Source organism: Chaetodon auriga, chromosome 17 (assembly GCF_051107435.1).
Source record: "Chaetodon auriga isolate fChaAug3 chromosome 17, fChaAug3.hap1, whole genome shotgun sequence".
Taxonomy (NCBI): domain Eukaryota; kingdom Metazoa; phylum Chordata; class Actinopteri; order Chaetodontiformes; family Chaetodontidae; genus Chaetodon; species Chaetodon auriga.
Window position 1 is genome coordinate 254,132 of NC_135090.1, and position 20,774 is coordinate 274,905.

General features: G+C 41.6%; 1 protein-coding gene across 3 annotated transcripts in view; it reads right to left on the minus strand.

Annotated features, from left to right (window-relative positions):
- Positions 1-20,774, minus strand: part of arhgef2a (Rho guanine nucleotide exchange factor (GEF) 2a) — a 163,338-nt gene that overhangs the window by 115,083 nt on the left and 27,481 nt on the right. For 2 of the 3 annotated variants that reach the window (XM_076754763.1, XM_076754765.1), the window contains exons 2-11: positions 13,784-13,946; positions 8,061-8,128; positions 7,333-7,396; positions 7,024-7,156; positions 5,883-5,992; positions 4,762-4,905; positions 3,518-3,768; positions 2,937-3,062; positions 1,211-1,328; positions 495-571 (exon numbers count right to left, since the gene is read on the minus strand). In XM_076754763.1, coding sequence (XP_076610878.1) covers positions 495-571; positions 1,211-1,328; positions 2,937-3,062; positions 3,518-3,768; positions 4,762-4,905; positions 5,883-5,992; positions 7,024-7,156; positions 7,333-7,396; positions 8,061-8,128; positions 13,784-13,946 — 1,254 coding nt within the window. The remainder of the gene's footprint in view (positions 1-494; positions 572-1,210; positions 1,329-2,936; positions 3,063-3,517; positions 3,769-4,761; positions 4,906-5,882; positions 5,993-7,023; positions 7,157-7,332; positions 7,397-8,060; positions 8,129-13,783; positions 13,947-20,774) is intronic. The other variant, XM_076754764.1, reaches the window with a different exon arrangement.

Here is a 20,774-nt window from a genome sequence, read left to right on the forward strand (position 1 = left end):
AGAGGCTTCGCCCCTGCTGTGTTCAGAGCTCAGCACTGTATCACTAATAATAAGAAAAAACACGCAGGATAACAATAGTGCTCGTGGCTTGCCCCGTGGCCCTAATAATAAGAAAAAACACACAGGATAACAATAGTGCTCGTGGCCTGCCCCGTGGCCCTAATAAGAAAAAACACGCAGGATAACAATAGTGCTCGGGGCTTCGTCCCTAGCACTACTGTCTACAGCTTTGCTGTAGGCAGTAGTGCTCGAGGCTTGCCCCGTGGCCCTAACTAGCATCATCTTGTTCTTTGACTAAACTTTTGTTAATTCTCTATTGTTTTCTTGTGTTGTCATGTCATGTCATGTCATGTCTTGCAATTAAGGAAAGAGTAAATACAATGTATTACAATGTCACAGAATGTCATAAGGATCTCAAAAGGAAAAGAAAGGTGCTAATAACCACAACTATTTTATGTTACGGTAAATCTGATACTCCCCCAGTGCTTTGGTACCTGTTGGTCTATTGAGCTAAGAAGTTCTCTGATCATCAAAAGAGCCTGGGCCAGAGAAGAAGCTTCCTCTTCATCATCTGTTTGAGAAACAAACAGATAAGATTATTCTGGAATTACTAGAACATAAGGCAAAAGACACAATGTAGACACCAGTCAGTCATTAATTAATCTGTTTATAGACAGACCAAAACGTCTCTCTTAAGAATCTACTATTAGCTTTTGGAGAGATTTTGGATTGTGAGAGTTGATCATATATAAAATTGTGACAAAACTAAACTCTAACTTCTGTTAAACTATATTAGGTGCAACAGTACTATGTGCGCATGCTTTGGAAAGATAAGTAGAAAATAAAGGTCGAGTGTGTGATCATGATCATTTTGGCAAAAACAGGATAAAGGTTCTGAGAGATTACAGTGTCATACCTTTTTTTTTTTTAAAACAAATGGTACCAGTTATAGTGTAACAGGAGGAAAATGGCTGACCAAATGGCTTATCCATGTTGGAAAACAGGATTGTTGTCTGGTTGATGCAGAGTGCAACGATCTGAATATTCCACAAATGTGCTACTAAAAGCTGTCAAATGCAAGGTTTTGGATATGCTAAGTGATTTTTTTTTGTCATCTTCTCTGTGCACAGGCCTCTTGCTTCCTAGTTTTACTTTGTTGTATGTAGACATGTAAGTATTATCTGGATGTTCCATGACTTGGGAGATTCACCGGTGGTGTTGTCCAGAATTCGTTGGATAAGGACAGGATACTTGGATATCCGCTGAGTCACCAACAAGATGCATTCCTGAACACCATGGCAACGTAGCAAGGGTCCTCGACTCACCCGCTGGCCACAGACAGACAGACACACATACAGACAAAATTACTCTGGCTGTAATTTCTGTGTCATTTTGTAATCTTTTTTTTTTTTTTGCATTTAAGGATACAAAAGACCACTGTTAGTGGTCAAATCAACCTGAAAAATAAGAAGAAAAGTAACAATAGCGAGATGTTTAAATCTTTTACATTTGCCCATTGTACTTCAATAAAAAGAAAGATTTAAAATGTATTTCTTCCCCTTGTTAGTTCTTCCTGTGATCCCAGAGTCTGCTATTCTCTTCTACCCTGCAGCATCCCTCTGTGTTTCCTGCCTTCAGCTTTGACATGACTCCCACACCAACCTCCCAACAACAAGCTTCCCGCCACATATACCTGCCTGCAACACTGAGTATTTTGAGTACCATCTGTTAGGTATGAAATCAGCTGATTCTGATTCTACCCACAAGACCATCCACTGGCAAACAGTTCTCATCCATTACCTCTGGCCTTCTACAGATCTTGGAATTTATCCATTCGGAAGTCTATCTGCTTGCTGTCCAGGTGCAGCCCCCGCCAAACTGGCTCTGCCATGCCACTCTCTTTAAGCACTCACCACTCTGCCGTCTGCAACCGAACTATCTGAGCACTGTTTTGGAGATTCAGGTTTGTGCTGATTTCTCCTTTATCTGCCATCTACAGAAGCTCTGTGATGACTCTGCAGTTGTTGGATGCACCAAGGGGGAGGATGTGATGGAGTATCAAATGGTGGTTAACAGTTTTTGTGGACTTTTGTGATAAACAAAACAAAGGAGCTGGAGGTGGACTTCAGGAGATCCAGGACTCCCACTACTCCAATTTCCATTAGCGGCAAGATGGTGGAGATTGTGCAAGAGAACAAATACCTGGCTTCCCACAGCAAACTAGACTGGACCAGGAACTCTACAGCTCTCTATAAAAAGGGACAGAGTAGGCTCTTTTTCCTGCAGAGGCTCCTGGTAATGCAATCATTCTCACCAATTCACCTCCCAAAATTCATTTTGTCTTCTGGCTTCAACCCCAATCCAACAGCCAGACAGGGGTGATACACCATATCACTTCCACAGTAAGGCTTCCGAGAGCAAATAATTCCTTTGGAGAGTAATTTCCAGTTATTGTATGACAGAAGCAGAGGTGGTATGGACCCTTGTAAAAACACCTTGAGAAAGGTCTGAGCGTGTGAAAACAATGCTTGAACATCACCACACCGAAATGAGGTAAAGGCTAAGTTCTACCTCTGTCAAAACAGTGACAAGATCCAGTAAAACAGAGCAGATAGAGGATAGAAGCAAAAGAGAAACAGTAACATATTTATTCCAAACATGGCCAACTATTGAATAAATGGTGCCATTAAAATTTTTTTTTTTTTTCCAGAGACACTGATAACTGGACTTAATTATTTATTGGTGGGGCTGTGGATAGTTAATAAATGAATAAAGATGAGGCAACATAAAATAATACATATGTTATAGTATTGATATAAATATATGTCATCTGATTTATAATATATAATTATAAACATTATATGTCATCTTTATGATTTCTAATGCCCTACATGCTATGTATTTTAATATGTTTTACATTTATTGTTTGGTCTCACCCGTATGAAGCACTGGAACCGCTTGTCTCTGGCCAGCAGTTCCTTGTACAATTTTACGGCCTTCAAGTGGCGACTACAGAATTCAGCATAAGTCTTCCGCATGTCATCCGCACACTGGCCTGAGAACTGGCAGAAGAACAGACACATAAGCTGTTTTGAGTGGCAGTGTTTCAGACCTGTTATATCACATTCCACAACTACTATGCCAAACTAAGTGAACTAGGTTTTCCTTCAACAAACTCAGAATTACTGCTTATTGAGGCATTACTAAATTCTTTATAGTGACTGATACAGATAAAATAGTTGCTAGTGAGCAACTAGTTAATATGCATACCTTCATTTTAAGTCTTACCATGGTTTCTGAGCATGCCTTCATTTTCGACTGATGTTCTGTATATTCATGACACTGTCACAGGTTAGCCTCTGAGTTATTACTGATAAAACACTAGTTTTTTTTATATAGTTGTAGACTCCTTCTAAACCATAGAATGAGACAAAATTACAATAGTTCCAGTTCTGTGCCAATGCTGTGTCTGAATGGGGCATTTCTTGAGGTGAAAATGAGAATGCATTGCAGTCACCTGCTCTAGCAGTATGTCTCCCAGCTGGTGAATGGTGAAGTTGCAGCTGGATCCAGACTGCAGACTGTTATTGCGCCGCAGGAGAAGTTGTGCCAGGAAATGGGAATGTATCCTGGTCAGTTGGTCCAAGCAGGGAAAAATGGCATGCACACTGCTGGGGTCCAGCTGAAGCTCCTCCAGCATGCCCTGTCGGAACACCCTTTCCATAATATGCAGCGTCCGCATGTGGTGCAACTCTGTCTGAATGAGCTCTAAGAAGGATACATACCAACATGAACACACACACCCACACCCACACCCACATGTCAGGTTTGCATCACTTTTAGGGACATTACATAGATTTACATTAATTTCCTAGCGTGTTATCCCAACCATAAACATCCCTTGCCTAACCCCAAACCTTACCCTAACCCTGGATCTTATCAAAATATGATTTTACTCTCCAAAATTTTGGATTTTATTAATATTTTATGCAGTTATTTATTCAGTTATTATTATTTAATTATTTTACTATTAACCTAATTTTTATTTTTTATTATTTCTTATTAAAATATTTCTTCTCACAAGAGGATTCCCATCACCCTCTGTCCACAGCCGGAGCCCTCACTAACCCATTTTAACCTTTTACAACCGCAGAAAGTACTGCAGAGACCCTGGAGAGATGGGGGGCTTTGATAAATATACAACGTTCCCACTGCCAACCTGCACCATTGTCGAAATCCACCTTGCATCTTTAAACATACTACTTTTTTTTTTTTTAAAGGATTATTTTTAAGAATTTCCATTACTTTTTCAAGGATGTCTTGATTTTGATTTTTAACAAAAGGGTTTTAGTAATATATTCAATCCAAGATCCAAGAGTACTGTGCTTTTGTCTAAACCTAGCTTTAAACCAAATTTTCACCCTAAAAGTTTATGATTTACATTATGGGGACTTGCATTTTGTCCCCAACAAGTATGGCGAGTTCCCATTGTGTAAACAGATTTATGTCCCCACAATGTGAGTAATACATGGGTATACATACACAACACACACACACACACACACACACACACACACATAAAAGAGAAAGAAGAAATGCTTATGGTATTCTTTTAAATAAAATTTGCATCATAGCTAGCAGTACAGTAAATAGTACTGTATAGCATAGTAATAGTTTAATGAGAACAAATTGAATGTCTGTACCATGGGAGAGAAAAATAAGGGTCAATAAACTACTGCTAAAAATGGATGATGTTCTTACCATAGATGACATCCTGCCTCTTGATGACATTTTTGCGGTGTGTCTGCAAGTAACTGCTGTCCACCGCCATGCTCCATGAGTCTGCCTTAAAGTCCTGGCCCTCGAACTCCATCTCCTCCAACATTGATGTATAGAAGATATCTCCTAAACAAGAAAATTCCATCAGCGTAAAAGATCACAGACTGACAATGTTTTTTGTAGCTCTTTACTTAACTACCAGACAAGACAACTTGATCTTTGTCTTGTGCCTTTATTAAAAAGAAGCTGGTTGTAAAAATAGCCAGTCAGCATGTCAAGCTTTAAGTCAAGCTGAAACACAATTAATCATCCTTGCTTGCAGTGAAAAAAATGTTTTATTTTGTTGAAAGAAGAAAAATGCATTTGGTTATACATCAAAAATGCTCTTTCTCGGTGAACATGTTTGCTTAACGGCTGAGTTGGCAGGGCTACAGGCACCGGTGGTGGAATGTAATATTTACTGAAGTACTGTACTTAAGTACAGGTTATTGTTCTTGAGTATTTTCATTTTATACTACTTATTCTTGGGAAATACATTTGACACACCCATCTCACCTAACTTTCTATTACATGTACTGCTGCCTGTTTAATCCAGCTAATCATGTATCATGGTTTATGCTCAAGCTTCAGGAACTTTTGCATAACTTGTGAAACAAAAGGTAAAACAATGTGTTGCACTTTAAAGTGGATACATTTACTCTTTCTGGGAAAATCATCCATGGTGTTCAGTCCTCCTGTTGATCGCCCCATGAGCTCTCTGTCATTTTGCTTTTTTTTTCTGGTTTGTGCAGGTCTGTGCATGCATGTCACAATGATGTTGCTATATCTCAAAATAAACTTTATTAAAATCACCTATTTGATCAAACTGATATTGGGTGATTGTGTAATAAATAAATTGCTATGATCAGTTTGACACATGATACTTTACTTGATACTTTTGAAAGAATGATCAAGTTAGTTTGTGTAATCCACTCTGCCTTAAAGCAAATAACTTATAGTGTAACAACTATATTTGTGACACTGGGATAAAGTGAATCCAAAGATTGTTTACAAACTAACATTACGTTATTTTACTACAATGTATAGCTGGAATATTCTGATACCATCATCAGTGAGAGACTCCACTGACATAGCTCTGGTCCTGAAGCTGAGAGAGTCTGTGGACTGGGACAGGATCCTGCGCAGCCCCAGGGGAGAGTCATCATTCAGGGGCCTAAAACACAAACAGATGCATGCGTGCGCACACACACGCACGCACGCACGCACGCACGCACGCACGCACGCACGCACGCACGCACGCACGCACGCACGCACGCACGCACGCACGCACGCACACATTGGTTTTAATGTGTTGTAACTATTGGTCTTACAATAATAAAACAAACTGCAGAAGCTCAGGGAGCTGGTGCAGCAGCCCCAAACAGAGATGATGCAGGCAGTGATAAGTGACCCAGCAGAGCTTCCTGTTTGTTATTCTGCTCCACTTCAGCAGGTGTAGCATGAATATACAAGGTGGAATGACTCCTCAGCATTTCATGTATTTTGGCATTGCATATTTGATTTTCTGACCATCTTGAGGGAGAAGGAAAAATTAGGTACAGACCTAACTAAAATAATATAAAATGAAAATGATGTTCACTGGTTTTAAAAATACTCTACAGGTCTAAATGAAATTTAGTGGAAGGCTAGCTTGTGAACCATGGAGCAAGTGATTCATTTTTGATGGGCATCATGGACAATCATCTCATGTCAGTGTTTGACCCATGTTTCATGAGCCATGTATACAGGGATATGAGCATCCAGCTTAATTATTTCATTCAAACATCATAACATAATATGATCCAAATGAGGATAAGACTAATAACCAGGATACTGTACATGTATGATCAGAGGTATGTCTTCAATATAGTAATCAGTCAGTTGAATGAAAGATATATTGCTAAAGATAAACCTCTGTACAGAAGAGAATGAATCTAAGGATGTACTGGACCAATTTCTAGGATCAAGATCAGCACCAGTCCAGTTTTTTGTGGTCAAAATCAAAACTACAGTATGTGACAAATGAAAACAGATGTGCTGGGATACACAATTATTGTCCTTGTTTAATAGACAGAATACAGAATGGCTAGGCTAGACCATACCTTGCCCCTGGGTAGGGCTTCTAAGAGACATGTGGCTTAGTTATGGTTAACAACTGTGGTTTACATTTTGTTATAGCTGCTGATCGGTAAAAATGAGGCTCACCCTGCAATGTTGTTGGTGGAGACACTCTTGGAGAGGGATAGGCTGGACCGACCACGACGGGATCCTAGCAGGGACTGTCGGAAGCTGTCAGACGGGTAGATGGCTGAACTTGGACGCTCACGCATTCCTGGAGCTATGGAATAAAAATATGATGCAGAGGAGGAAGAAGAGAATAATAATAGAAAAACATTTTGAGACAGAGGTGAATAACCAGCAGAGAAGGAAGAAGAACTGAAAAAGTATGATTAACAAAAGAAGAGCTAGGAGAACAAATTAAAAAAACTTTATGTGTGTCACAAAAATTCTCACTTTTCGTGCGCAGCGTGACATTCTGCAAGGCTGAATTATTTCGCATTGGGGTCATCTTCTGCTGCTGTGTTAATAAAGGACACAAATTAGCTTGTACCATGTACAAAAGGATTCAACTTTTTTAAAAATACTGAAAGATCACTTTTTAAAAATCTTATTTACAACTTTCAGAATATGTTACCACAAATACACAAATAAGAAACAGCAACACACAAGCCTCCACCTTGATACAACACATTGTCCTTGACATTCTGCTTGCATCTTCTCAGATGTATTATGGGGATTTTCATGTAACAGTGCAAAGATTTGCACTTGTTCACCTGTTAGCTCTCTGGGAAATTTAGGGAGGGAGGGAGGACTGGCTATCTAAGATTGTTAGTGTCACATCATCAGCGTATAGGGCAACAAAGGGCTGAGAGAGGCAACAACCCTGCCTAGTCCTAAGATTTGTGATTGAGGATCATGATATTAAATTTTTGTTTCAGATAGCCCAAAACTGCACAGTGTGAAAAAAATGCTGACTGTTGAATACTGTCAGTACCTTAAAGTTCATCATTACATCGAAGTGTTACTTAATTCACTGTTTAGATCATTTTGAAACAACATTCTCTCTAAAATGTATGTGTGGAAATAATACTCATCATTAATAATGATAGAGAAAAAAGCCTGTATATATTGAAAACATCTTTCAATAATTGCAATGATTTGTGGTGTAGCCTTTGTCTTACCCTCTGTTTCATTTTGGCACAGTTTGGCAAAGTGTCTCGACAGCGGTTGTGGATCGTGACATTGCATGCTGGGAAAAAATAAAGACATAAAACATAAAATCAAATGTGTGTGTTTGTAAGTACGTATATGTTTGTGTACGTGTGTATAAAAATGGCTTTGATTTGGCTGAGAGAATACTTTTTCAGCAAGAGCTTCATACTCTGAAGACCTGGCTGAACTTTTACTTCTACTTGAGTACTCCTTGTTTTTCTTTTTTGCAACTCTGCCCATCTCCCACTCTATATGAAGACTGTAGAGCTGCCACATAAGCTAAAAAATCTTCATCTAAAGGAGAAAGTGGCAGAGTTGAGGGGGAAAATATGTTTTGTCCATACAGATGATATTATTGTGTATTCTCACTCCTGTGAACAGCATCTTTGGGACTGGGCAGCTGTCTTTCAGAGGCTACAGGGAGCCAACCTCAGCCTCAACATGAAAAAGTGCCACTTCTCTAAGCAGGAATTTCCTTGCCATATAGTCTACAGCTGAGGTGTTGAGGTTGAAGATTGAAGAATCCACCAGTTCTGACTGATCCTGACTCTGATTTGCTCAACCACCTTGACATGAAATGTACGAGAAGAACCACAAGGATTTTGACCTTAGGCAGAGTAGTTTGTAGTCCCCAGCTCCCCACAACCTCATTGGCCTTGACATTCACCAAGGGGTGTTGTACTGAAGAGTTCCCTTAGGAGACCAAAGGGAAGAGTGCCAGGTGGTTGTTCCTTAGTGTCTTTTTTCCTGAGATGCATTCATACTTTTATGATAGTCCCTTGGCGGATCATCTTGGGGCAGCTGTGGCTCAGGAGGTAAAGCAGTCATCCACTTATCAGAAGGTTGTCCACTTATCAGAAGGTCGTGGCCACAACAGTCTACATGCCGAAGTATCCTGGGGAGGATACTGAATCCCAAATTACCCCCAATGTCATGCCATCAGTGTCTGAGAGTGTGCAAATGTTTAAAAGCTTGTAATCAGCAGGTGGCCTAGCCATCATAGGAATGTGTGTGAAAGGGTGATTGCAGACTTGCATTATAAAAGTGCTTTGAGTGGTTGTCAGACTAGAAAAGTTCTATATAATAAATAAATAAATAATAAAATACATACATACTATTTACCATCTTGGCCAGGTGAAGACTCTGCTGCAGGTTATGGAAGTTACCTCGTGGCCTAATGTCTGCAACATGTGTGGGAACACACCAAGTCCTGTGCAACTTGTCAGCAGTACAAGGCAGACAACACCAAGCCATCAGGACAAATGCAGAGCACAAAAATCATGTCACCAGGGGAGACATGTGCTGGTTGACTACTAGTCCAAGTGGGGGGGAAAGTTCCCTTTGAGAGACAAAACAGTTGGTTTCCTCAATATCCCCAGAGAGCAAATTCTACTACTTGCTGGGGTGTGTCGTAGTACTTCATTTCTGACAGAGGAGCGTAGTTTACCATCTTCCTCCTGACCAACCTGTGCAAGACCTGGGGGGTAGTACAAAGGCTAACTACCAGTTATCAAAACGGAGAGTAAACGGAGAGTGTGGGTGCACCAGGCCAGATTAGCTAAGAACTATAATTCCTGTAGGAAAGCAGCACACATTCAGCGGGGTGACTCAGTCTGGGTCAGGTCACACCATCACTCCAAGGGCGGTGAGAAATTCTCTGCAAAGCTAGTATCTTAGTGGGAAGGGCCAGGTACTGTTGTTAAGAAATGAGGGGCACTACCTTACAGTGTAGGATGGAGTAACTCACCTGGTAAACAAGATGCTTGAAATGTGGTTAATCTATCTTAAAACACACTATGGTGTTCAACCTTAGAAGGCTCAGGCTGAAATGGGGGCCTATGCAGCACCGCCATAATAAACTAAACAAAGGTTATTTACATGCCAGATTATCAAAACATAAGACAACCACTATTAGGTGTAACCCCTGTAAACCAATTCCATCCTGAGTGCATAATTTTAATAGTGTATTAAAGTATGTCTGTCATCCTTTGGTTATGTTTTTTTGTGATTGGGATGTTACTTGACAGACTCCAAGACGGCGCCACACAAATGGCAGCTTGTTACAGTAGCTCCATCCGTATTCCTTCGTATTGGTGTGTTTTTGTGTCTTTGTCGTGTTTTTTCCATCACTAATCTTGGTCGATCATGCATACGTATGGATGTACAACTGGTGAGACTAAGGATTTGTTTTCTACTTTGAGGATTACTTTCCTCAACTTCAGGAGGTACACTGAATTTCGGGTCCATTGTCTACACACTGGAACAGCTGATTGTACTGAGCAACATGAGCGTACTCCCAGTGGAAAGACAGGAGATCCCCAAGGAAATAAGGAGAAGGAGAAGGGGATGCAGAACTGGGGTGAAGTGGCGGGACAAGAAAAGATGGTACAAAACATCCATACCATCTGTTATTATGGGAAACGTGAGATCTCTCCCAAATAAGATGGAAGAGCTAACGGTGCAAACCAGACTGCAGAGGGAGTACTGGGAGTGTAGCCTCATATGTTTCACTGAAAGTTGGTTAATGGACATCACACCGGACTCGCGCGTTACGCTGGACAATTTTCAACTGCTAAGAGCGGACAGGAAAGCGAAGGGGAGCGGCAAGAGGAAAGGTGGGGGCATAGTGATGTTTGAAAACAACAGGTGGTGTAACCCAGGACACATCAGAGTAAAAGAACAGCGCTGCACCAGAGACATTGAGCTTTTAGCCATTAGCATTTGGCCATATTACCTCCGGAGGGAGTTCTTGCATGTTTGTGATATTGCAATAACTGTGTACATCCCCCCCCGTCGGCCGATGCCGCAACAGCATGCGAGCTTCTGCACACAGTAGTCTCACAGCTCCAGACACAGCACCCCCAGGCCCTCCTTCTCATCTCTGGAGACTTCAATCACACTTCCCTGTTCTCCACTCTTCCCACTTTCACACAGTATGTAAAGTGCCCCAGAGCTCAGGAGGATGAAGACGAGGAAGGCTACAGGCCCGGATGGCATCAGCTCCAGACTGCTTGGGGACTGTGCAAATCAGCTCTGCAGGGTCCTCCTGCACATCTTCAACATGAGCCTCAGCCTGGAGAGAGTGCCAGCCCTTTGGAAAACCTCGTGTGTGGCCCAAGCATCGGTGTGGAGGACGAAGTGACCTACCTGCTCCAATCTCTTTCCCATCTGGAGCATACTGGAGGCACAGTGAGGGTCATGCTCTTCAAGTTTTCCAGTGCTTTCAACACGATCGAACCATCGCTACTCAGGGGGAAGCTCGAAGGAGCAGGCATAGACTGCCACCTGGCTGCGTGGACCATCGACTACCTCACCAACAGACCACAGTATGTCAGGCTTCGCAACCGTGTGTAAGATGTGGTAGTTTGCAGCACAGGGGCTCCACAGGGGACAGTGCTCTCCCCTTTCCTCTTCACCCATTACACATCAGACTTCAGACACAACACTGATAGCTACCACATCCAGAAGTTCTCTGATGATACAGCCATTGCTGGACATGTATTACAGGGTAACGAATGGGATTACAGGGAGGTTGTTACCAGCTTCGTCGACCGGTGTGGACTGAACCATCTGCACATAAAGTGAGCAAGACAAAAGAGATGGTAATTGATTTCCGAAGTAATGTACCACAGACTACACCAGTGATATGGCTGGGCGATATGGCTGAAAACTGTATCACGATATAAGTGTTTTATATCAGTCGATATCGATAATTATTGATATTTTTTTGTGACCTATTTAAAATAAGGACCAGGAGATAAATACATTAAATTGAAACATTTTTATTTTAAATTTAACCTTCCTCTGTTTATAATCCCCTCAGCTATCAAGGCAGAAAGGAACGGAAATGTCAACACAACCATGGAAAACACTCACATAATAAATGTCAATAAAAGTCTAAAATCACAATGAACACTTAACAATTATATCTTAACATTAAGGTGCAAAAATAAAGAATACGTAACAAATGCTTAATAAAGTCTAACAAAATAGTGCAAATTATAAAAATGTAAACATAAAGAAACCTGAGAACTTTTTTTCTGCAGGGTTAGTGCCAGGACATTCACAAGCTGATTAATCTTCTGGTGAATGAAGTGTTTTAAAATATGTGCAATGTTTCATAAACATAGGAGAAATTAAAATAAACTGAGGTAGACTTTACATCTGTAACATAGAAAACAAATGGCAGCCTTAGAAAAGTACTTTCGGCCAGGTATAACATTGAGGTCAAGCACGTGTAAGAGATTTTTATAACCTGGCTTCTCCACAGTCTCAGCGGGAGCATGTCTTTAGCTATTTATCGAACGCATTTTTTATTGATATTGATTACGTGTCTATCGTGAGACATATCGTTACCGTTTTATCACCCAGCCCTACTCTGGACACCATCGAGGAGGTGGGTGAAAGTAGAATATAATGTAACCCATCCCACACCCTGCATGAGACAATGGGGGGCTTAAGCAGCTCCTTCAGTAACAGACTGCTGCATCCACTGAGTAAGAAAGAATGCTACCGCAGGTCCTTCATCCCAACAGCTGTCAGACTGTTTAACTCCAGCATCATGTAATGTAGCTCTGTGTTGAAGCTGTCTTTCTCAATTCCACATCATAAACCTGTTTTTGATTTGCAATACTGTTATCAAGGCTAATATATACTCTAATGCTAATATCTACTCACATTTATCAGTTTCACCTGGTGCAATTTCTAAATTTCTAAGTTGTATATTTCTCTCAACTGGGCAATAACACTATTTATTATCCATATTGGCAACTGCAGTACATTTTTATGGCAGTAGAATTCTTTGGCATTTACATTTTTTTTTTTTTTTCATAATCTGTACAAATGTACATATACATAGTTGTTTTTTCTATTCTGTATCGTGTATACTTCTATATTTTTATTTTGACCTCTTTATGCCACTGTGCTTTTTGTAACTTATTGGCTGTGACTAAATTTCCCCAGTATGAGATCAATAAGGTCCTATCTTATCTTATCTTATCTTATCTTATCTTACTCACAAGCTAAGTCCATGCTTTAAAAAGACATGGCACGGATGTAAGGAAAACCAGCCTCTGGCAGTCTATGGGAGACATGGGCTATTTTGGCAGTTAAGGTGCAGAACACTGAGCTAATTGTGGTGACAGCTGAAAGCCACATTTACTGGAAATAAGCACAGAGGGAAAATCATCTGACAATGAGTCCATGTATCTGGTGAAATTAGTACATTTTTCTGTTGGGAACATGTTTTTCATTGAAGGAAGATGGAGATATTTTTCCTCTGCCTCTTAACTGCTTCGTTGCAGATTATATTTTATTTGTTTGGTTGGATTTTTAAGACTCCACAACTGTGGAGGATGCCTTGTCACACAGTTTTTTGTATCAAACTTTTCTTGTTTGTTTATTCAAATTAATTTTCCTTCTGCTAGTGCGAGTATGTTTTGCTTGAGGAGGAATAGACTGTGTCAGCAAGAATTGTGCGTGCTTTAACTGTGTGTAATACAAAAGATTGAATATATATGTGGGTTACATTGAAATTCCATTGCTTTTTCTTGTTGACAAAGCCAAATCAAACTGAACATGTCAAAAAAATCTTAAAGGACAATCATATTTCACCCATGTTATTCTGGTAAGACTCATTATTTATATGAGTGATTGTTTCAGGATGCCGAATGGCAGTAAATGTTTTACTTACTAGGGCAACTGAGTGCCTCTTTGGCAGTAATACTTTTGCTGCATGCTGAACAGAGTGTGGTTCCTGACACTGTCAATGAGGTGAAGAGGTGACCATTGCTGTATCGTGCCTCCCTCTCCCTTGCCGCCTTTTCACGCTCCCTCATGCGCTCTCGCTCTTTATTCTGCAAAAGAAACAGAGAAATGTTCACATCAGATGGTGTTGCAGTCTAAAAGGGGAAAGCAGAATTTGAGCATGGCACCTGCACACTGACCTTTGACCTTTGAATGACCTGCCCGATGATTCACTCTCAATGCCTCTCTGGACTAACACCCCACAAATCATGCTGCTCCTCAACTACCTACTTCTCTGCTTAGCAGTTAAGTACACCTTGTTTTACTGTGCTTTAGATAACTGGCTTTTACTTAGCCCAAGGGACTCTACGTGATTTTATATCTGATGTGCTCTTGGGATAGCAGTACTCTCAGAGGCTGTAATTCGTGAGGTTATGTTAATTTTGGACCAAACAACAGGACTCGGACAAGACACTTGCAAAAGTTTAAATGCTGTTTATCAAGAAGTTGGTGAGATGGGGTTTAGAGAGCAAGGCCAGAGTTTAAGGTGGAGTGGGGTAGGTGGAGAGTGCTGAGCTGTGCCTGAGGCTCAGGCAAACACTGTAATAATCAGGATTCAGGTAAACACAAGAAAAATTCTGAAGACAGCTTAGGTCTTACTGTAGTGTTAGTACCACATTGGTTAACCAAATGATATAGAAAAGACTTTAGAGAGTGTAGAGCAGGTAGATTGTAACATTACGGCTCTTTTAAAGGAGAAGAAGAGGGCCTTCAAGTCAGGAAACAAAGAGGAGCTGAAAACTGTTCAGAGGGAGCTAAGAAGGAATATCAGGGAGGGGAAGGACAGATACAGGAAGAGAATGGAGGAACAGCTGCAGGAGAACAACACCAGGGGAGTCTGGAGAGGCCTGAAAGCCATCTCAGGCCACCAGGAGCCAAACTCCCAGGCAGCTGTGGATCCAGCTGCCAGCTTCCTGCCCTAGTACCCCACTTACATGCATGGGCATGGGCATGCTGCCAGATTGTCTGTGCTTGCATGCCACGACTTTCCAGCCATTTCCTTTGCTCTTGTCCTGTGTGATAGTCTCTGTATCTGCTAGTCTTGTTTCCTTGTTTTCTGGTAGTACTTGCATTGTTAGTTCGTTTAGTCTATTTCTAGTACTGGTCTAGTCTCTCTACCCCCTCGCCACAGAGTAGTGAGTTTTTGTTTTGTTGGGCTGATCTTGTGTTTTAGTTATTCCGAGGTGTTTTGGTTGTGACAGTTTTTGTTTGTTGTTCCCTCGTATTTTGTTTTGTTTCTTAGTAAAATGTTATTTCCTACCCGCTCGCCACGGAGTAGTGATTGTTGTGTTTTTGGCTGATTATTTGTTGTTATATTTCTTGTGCCCTCGGTAATAAACCGTTGTTGATTGATTGATTGTCCGCATCTTTGGTCCAGTAATTGCTCTGATTCCTTGGAATCATAACACATCCCAAGGACCCTAGCTGCTACAGGCCAGTGGCCCTGACATCACACATCATGAAGGCCCTGGAATGGCTGGTCCTTGCCCACCTGCACCCCCTGGTGAGCTCATCCATGGACCCGCTGCAGTTCGCGTACCAGCCTGGCATTGGAGTGGACAATGCCCTCATCTTCCTCCTCCATTGAGCTCTATCTCACCTGGAATCGCCTGGGAGGTCTGTTCGGGTCCTTTTACTGGACCTCAGCAGTGCTTTCAACACCATCAGGCCAGCCATCCTGAGAAACAAGCTGGAGCTTTCGGGGGTGGACCAACACCTCACATGCTGGATAGTGGACTACCTTTCAAACCGCCCACAGTATGTGAGGACAAGGGACTGTGTGTCAGGGACTGTCCTCTGCAGTGTAGGGGCCCCCCAGGGAAAGGTGCTGGCACTGTTCCTCTTCACCCTCTATGCTGCTGACTTTTCCCACCTGTCACCCACCTGCCACCTGCAGAAGTTCTCTGATGACTCTGCCATTGTTGGCTTCATCACAGATGAGGACGACAGGTCATACAGAAGACTCATCCAGGATTTTGTGGACTGGTGCCAGCAGAACCACCTCCTGATTAATGCGGGTAAAACCAATGAGCTGGTTGTGGACTTCCGTCGACGCCCGTACTCTTCACCATCACCAGTGTCCCATCCAGGGAAGGGACATTGAGAAGGTGACATCTTATAAGTACCTGGGTGTTCATCTGAACAACAAATTGGACTGGACTCATAACAGCACTGCACTTTTCAAAAAAGGACAGAGCAGACTCTATCTGCTCAGGAGGCTGAGGTCCTCTGGGGTGCGTGGGGCACTCCTGAAGACCTTCTATGACTCTGTTGTGGCCTCTGCCATTTTCTATGGTGTAGTCTGCTGGGGGAGCAGCATCACAACAGCTGACAGGAAGAGGCTGGACAAACTCATCAGGAAGGCCAGCTCTGTCCTGGGATGCCCTCTGGAACTGGTGGAAGAGGTGGGGGAGAGGAGGATGACAGCCAAGCTGTCCTCCATGACAGACAATGACTCCCATCCCCTCCAACACACACTCACTGCACTGAGGAGCTCCATCAGTGACAGGATGCTACATCCTAAGTGTAGCAGCCAAATATGTTGTGCGTGGAGATGTATTGCAATTCCTCATTTTGTCGCTGTGGTGTCGCTGTAAGTTACCTGGGCATCAAAGCATATAGGTGTGCAGTTCACTATCGTTGGCAGGTGTTTGACCCGGAAGGGCAAAAAGGTTTTTGACCGCTGTGGCGGTAGATGCCGGCGTTTTCGAGTTATGTTTGATACTCGGTTTATGGAATTTGCATGGTACAATAAATATTCTATCACATCGCACCCAGAAGAAATGTCCGGACTCTTATTCATCAACTTCATCGACGCACGGTATTCAACTGCGCAGCGCGTCAACCACGCTCTGGGTCAAGTCATCTCAGTGGCTAAGTAGTAGACTTCGCTCCTACACTAAGTGTGTGAAGGAGCAGTATCGCAGGTCATTCCTCCCTGCTGCTGTCAGACTACACAACAAAAACTGCTCCAAGTAATCAGTGAAATAATCTGTGCAATAAGCTGTGCAATAGAACATGTACAGAACAATCAGTAAATACTAGTACAATTTTATAAAATTTTCTTTAGGATGACGTCTCTTTTTATTTTTTATTTAAAATTCCCACTCTTTTGTACATACTACTGTTTTCACTTTGCATGCACTTGTTAAATTACTTACTTTATTGATGCTGCTGTAATTTGGAATTTCCCCTTGCAGGACTAATAAAGGAATATTGAATTGAATTGAATTGAATTGATTGGCAGCAGAAGGAAAACAGAGTGCCACGTGCAGAGAGAGAACAAACTTGATCAACAAGAAACGTAAGAGAGGGGTAAACAGTAGAAACACTGGCGATGGTGGAGAGACCATAACACAATTGCTTTAATAAAAGAAAATGCTGATGTATGTGTTGGTTTGCATACTTAAAGTTGACAGAGAAAACAGCTTGGGTAATGAAAATTACATTCATAAACATGCTGCTGCTATAAAGATTGATTGTAAGTGAGATGAGGCTGCTATTGTCTGTGTGTGTGTAAAGCCCACACAACTGTGAATAAATCTACTGAAGCTCATTTATAAAATTCAGTTATTTGGTGATGCATACGCAATATAGCAGAATGGGCATTAGCTCAGATTTCAACAGTCCCTCTGGGATTATTGGAGACACAATACAGCTCGTGGGGAGCAGGATGGGTGAGTGTGAAAGTAAGGTTATACAGAGGATAGGGAAAAAAGAGAATTTTGACCAAAGGGAAAAGTAAAGCTGTACTGGGTTACGCTATGGGGAGGACTTTAGAAAGTCCATTGGTTAGATACCTGAAGTGAACTGTAAGTAATATATCTTAATAGATGTGAGCTGCTCAATGTTAAGAAGACAAACCATGATGAGAACACAAAACAGATGTGCCGTGAGCGGGAGAGGTAAGGCTTTTGTGTTGGCTGACGGTGCATAAAAGTAGAGACTTGGGGTGCTAGCCCACATTCTGAACTGATCAATCTTAAATTGTGACAGATAAGGGTGTATCAAACACAAATAGAATTGCCAGGGATATAGTAAAAGCTGTTGTTAGGAGCTGTGGAATTGTAAACACCATTGGGCTGGTATTGGCATCCCAAATTCGGGTTAGATTACATCCTCGCTGGGAAAAGGGAATAGAGGAACGGCAGACTGTAGCTAGATATCGCTACAGTCCACAGAAGTGCAAAGTGGGAGCCAAAATTAAGAAAAGAAATGCAAATAAAGACCTGTGGAAATTTCTCCAAAAAAGAGGTACAGGGCAGCATTCACTACATGAAGAATAATAGCATAGATCAGGAAAACACACACACACCATATCAAGGAGAAAAGAACCCATTCCGAGCAGGCAGATCCAGACAATTCGGAAGAATGTGCCAGCCAGCTAACCAGGGCCCGTATTCACAAAGCATCCTAAGGCTAAAGCTCCACGTGATGTCATTCTTAGAAAAATCTTACAATTCCTCGAATTCTAAGATTTTTCTTAGAATTTTCCCTCATTCACAGTTATTAGTTATTCACAAAGCATCTTAGGCCTTAAGAGAGCTCCTAAGGTGAAGAACTTTTAGGAGGAGGGAGGAGGACTTTTAAAAGCCTAAGAGTGACTTAAACAGACAAGATGTACGTACCAGCGCTTCTCACACTTGTTGCTCGTGCATAAAAAGAGAGGGAACAACCCATTGATCTGCTGGGCAATGCGCTCCCAAGTCTGCCTCTTCCCTTGGGCTGTGATCCCGGGACCCAATTTCCCTCTTAATGCTGTTTTATTTTCATCCACGAGCTGTGCCAACAGCAGGCACTGCTCTTGTGTCAAGTTTGGCTGTCTTGTTCTCTTTTTATCCATTTCGTTCGTTGTTTTGGTCATTCTGCCAAATCAAACTGCTTTTTATAAGGACGCCAGCAATCACAGGAATTGCTGACAGCTGAGTCTGCGTCCACCATTAATATCAAATACATTAAGTAAAATTACCAGCATGGACAGTATACATAACAATAAGCAAATCAATATAATCGGCATGTGAATATGGTGCGTTCAAACATTTTGAAGTTGTGTCACAATTAATTTAATTTTGCTGAGTTTCATCATCATGACATAAAATTAATGTCATGATTACACATTTCTTAATACAGTTCAAGTTATATGATTGGTTGATTTTACTGTCCATTCATTACTAGAAGCGTGGAGTGCATTTTTTCTTTTTCTTTTTTTTTTTTTTTTAAATCTTTTTCCCTCTCTGTAACAACCAATCACAGCTTTTAGAAGACTGCGTCATACCTAGCAACGGGGTCAACCACACCTTTCAATATTCCTTTATTAGTCCCGCGAGGGGAAATTCCAAATATTTTTTTTTTCAATTCAATATTGATATTAATTCACCTCCTCACTAAGATAAAAGTTTCTGTACCCTCCTTGCTCAGAGTTGCTCTCAGACACTTCCTGAATCACTCTTAGGCTAAGATTCCTTGCTAGGAATTTTAAGGCTAAGTTAGGAGCTCTCTTAGAGGACTCTAAGAAGCTTTGTGAATATGGGCCCAGGTCTGCTGGGGACCTGTCATTCCCCTGTGAACGTGAAGAAGAACAAGACACACGAAACATGGCACAGGCATCTGTTCAGTCACACCACCAAGGAAAGGTTGCTTAACAAAAGGAGCTACAAGAAGCACCCACAGTATAACTCTGAGGAGCCACACACAAACACCAGAAACCAGATACATGAGATGCCATTTGGCTTGTACAGAAATGAGATATGGGCAGAACTATGTAAACAGTTCCCAGAAACCAAATTTCTGTGCAAGTTTTAGCACAGAGGAGGATTCCACAAATCACAGTTCCACAGGTGCTATCTATGGAACCAAAGACAACAGCCCACCAGCTCAAGCCAGGTGCCCCTTATGGCAGACAGCCATATGTGCCATCCAAACCACTGAAGGTGCTTCAGCTGTGGGCAGCTAGGCCACAGACAGAGGGACTGTCCAGAAAATCCCTGGTCAGCTGTTGAATATCAACAGCAGGGGTGCCCAGAGGAGTCAAGGCGGAGAAGGATACTGCCAGCCATCATATTCCTGCATTGGAAGTGAAAACTCTTACCTTCCCCTGTTACCATTATCAATCAAAACCATTGGCTTCTCTGGCAAGAAACAAGTGACACCCTTAACAGAACCTGTACCTATGATGATTAAAGGAAAAATGGTATATGCACCTCTGTTACACCCACGTATATGCACACACGGTGTGGCCAGCCGTGGGTTTAGCCTCAGCACACTTCAGACCACCAATTCACTCCATTCACTCAGATATAGATAAGACACAACACACTATAAAAACCTACCCAAGAGCAGTGTGCACACACAAGTTAAAGGGGACTCTGATCTTATTTTCTCCAAAGAGAATTTCACAAGGAACTGAACTCTGCTTTTACCCAAAAGCAGGGACACTCTTATTTGCACTTTTATTTTGTTTATTATTTTGAAAGGGTTTTGTTGTGTTTTATTTTTATACACTGTGCTAGCGTTCTTAAATATTTGCTGTGAGGCAATAAAATTTGTCACTGTTCAACTTCACATCCACTATCTCCTAAGTGAGTAATTCAAATAATTAAAGGTCTGCTGTGGCAGATTGCAGTCTTATTAAAAAACCTGCATGAAGCTTGAATTGTGCACTATATGCTTTATGATTAAGTCAGTGATTCCTGACTGCATCATTCATTGTCTCTTTAGAAGCTTATCTAACATTGATCCATTCAACTGATAAGCAGCATCTTGCATTTCTTTTGAATGATAATGCTGCTCTGCCATGGAGAGCACAGGTAGCTGCAATAATGAGTAAGATTGAGAAGAAGAATAAGGCTACATTCAGACTGCATACACAAGTGGACAAA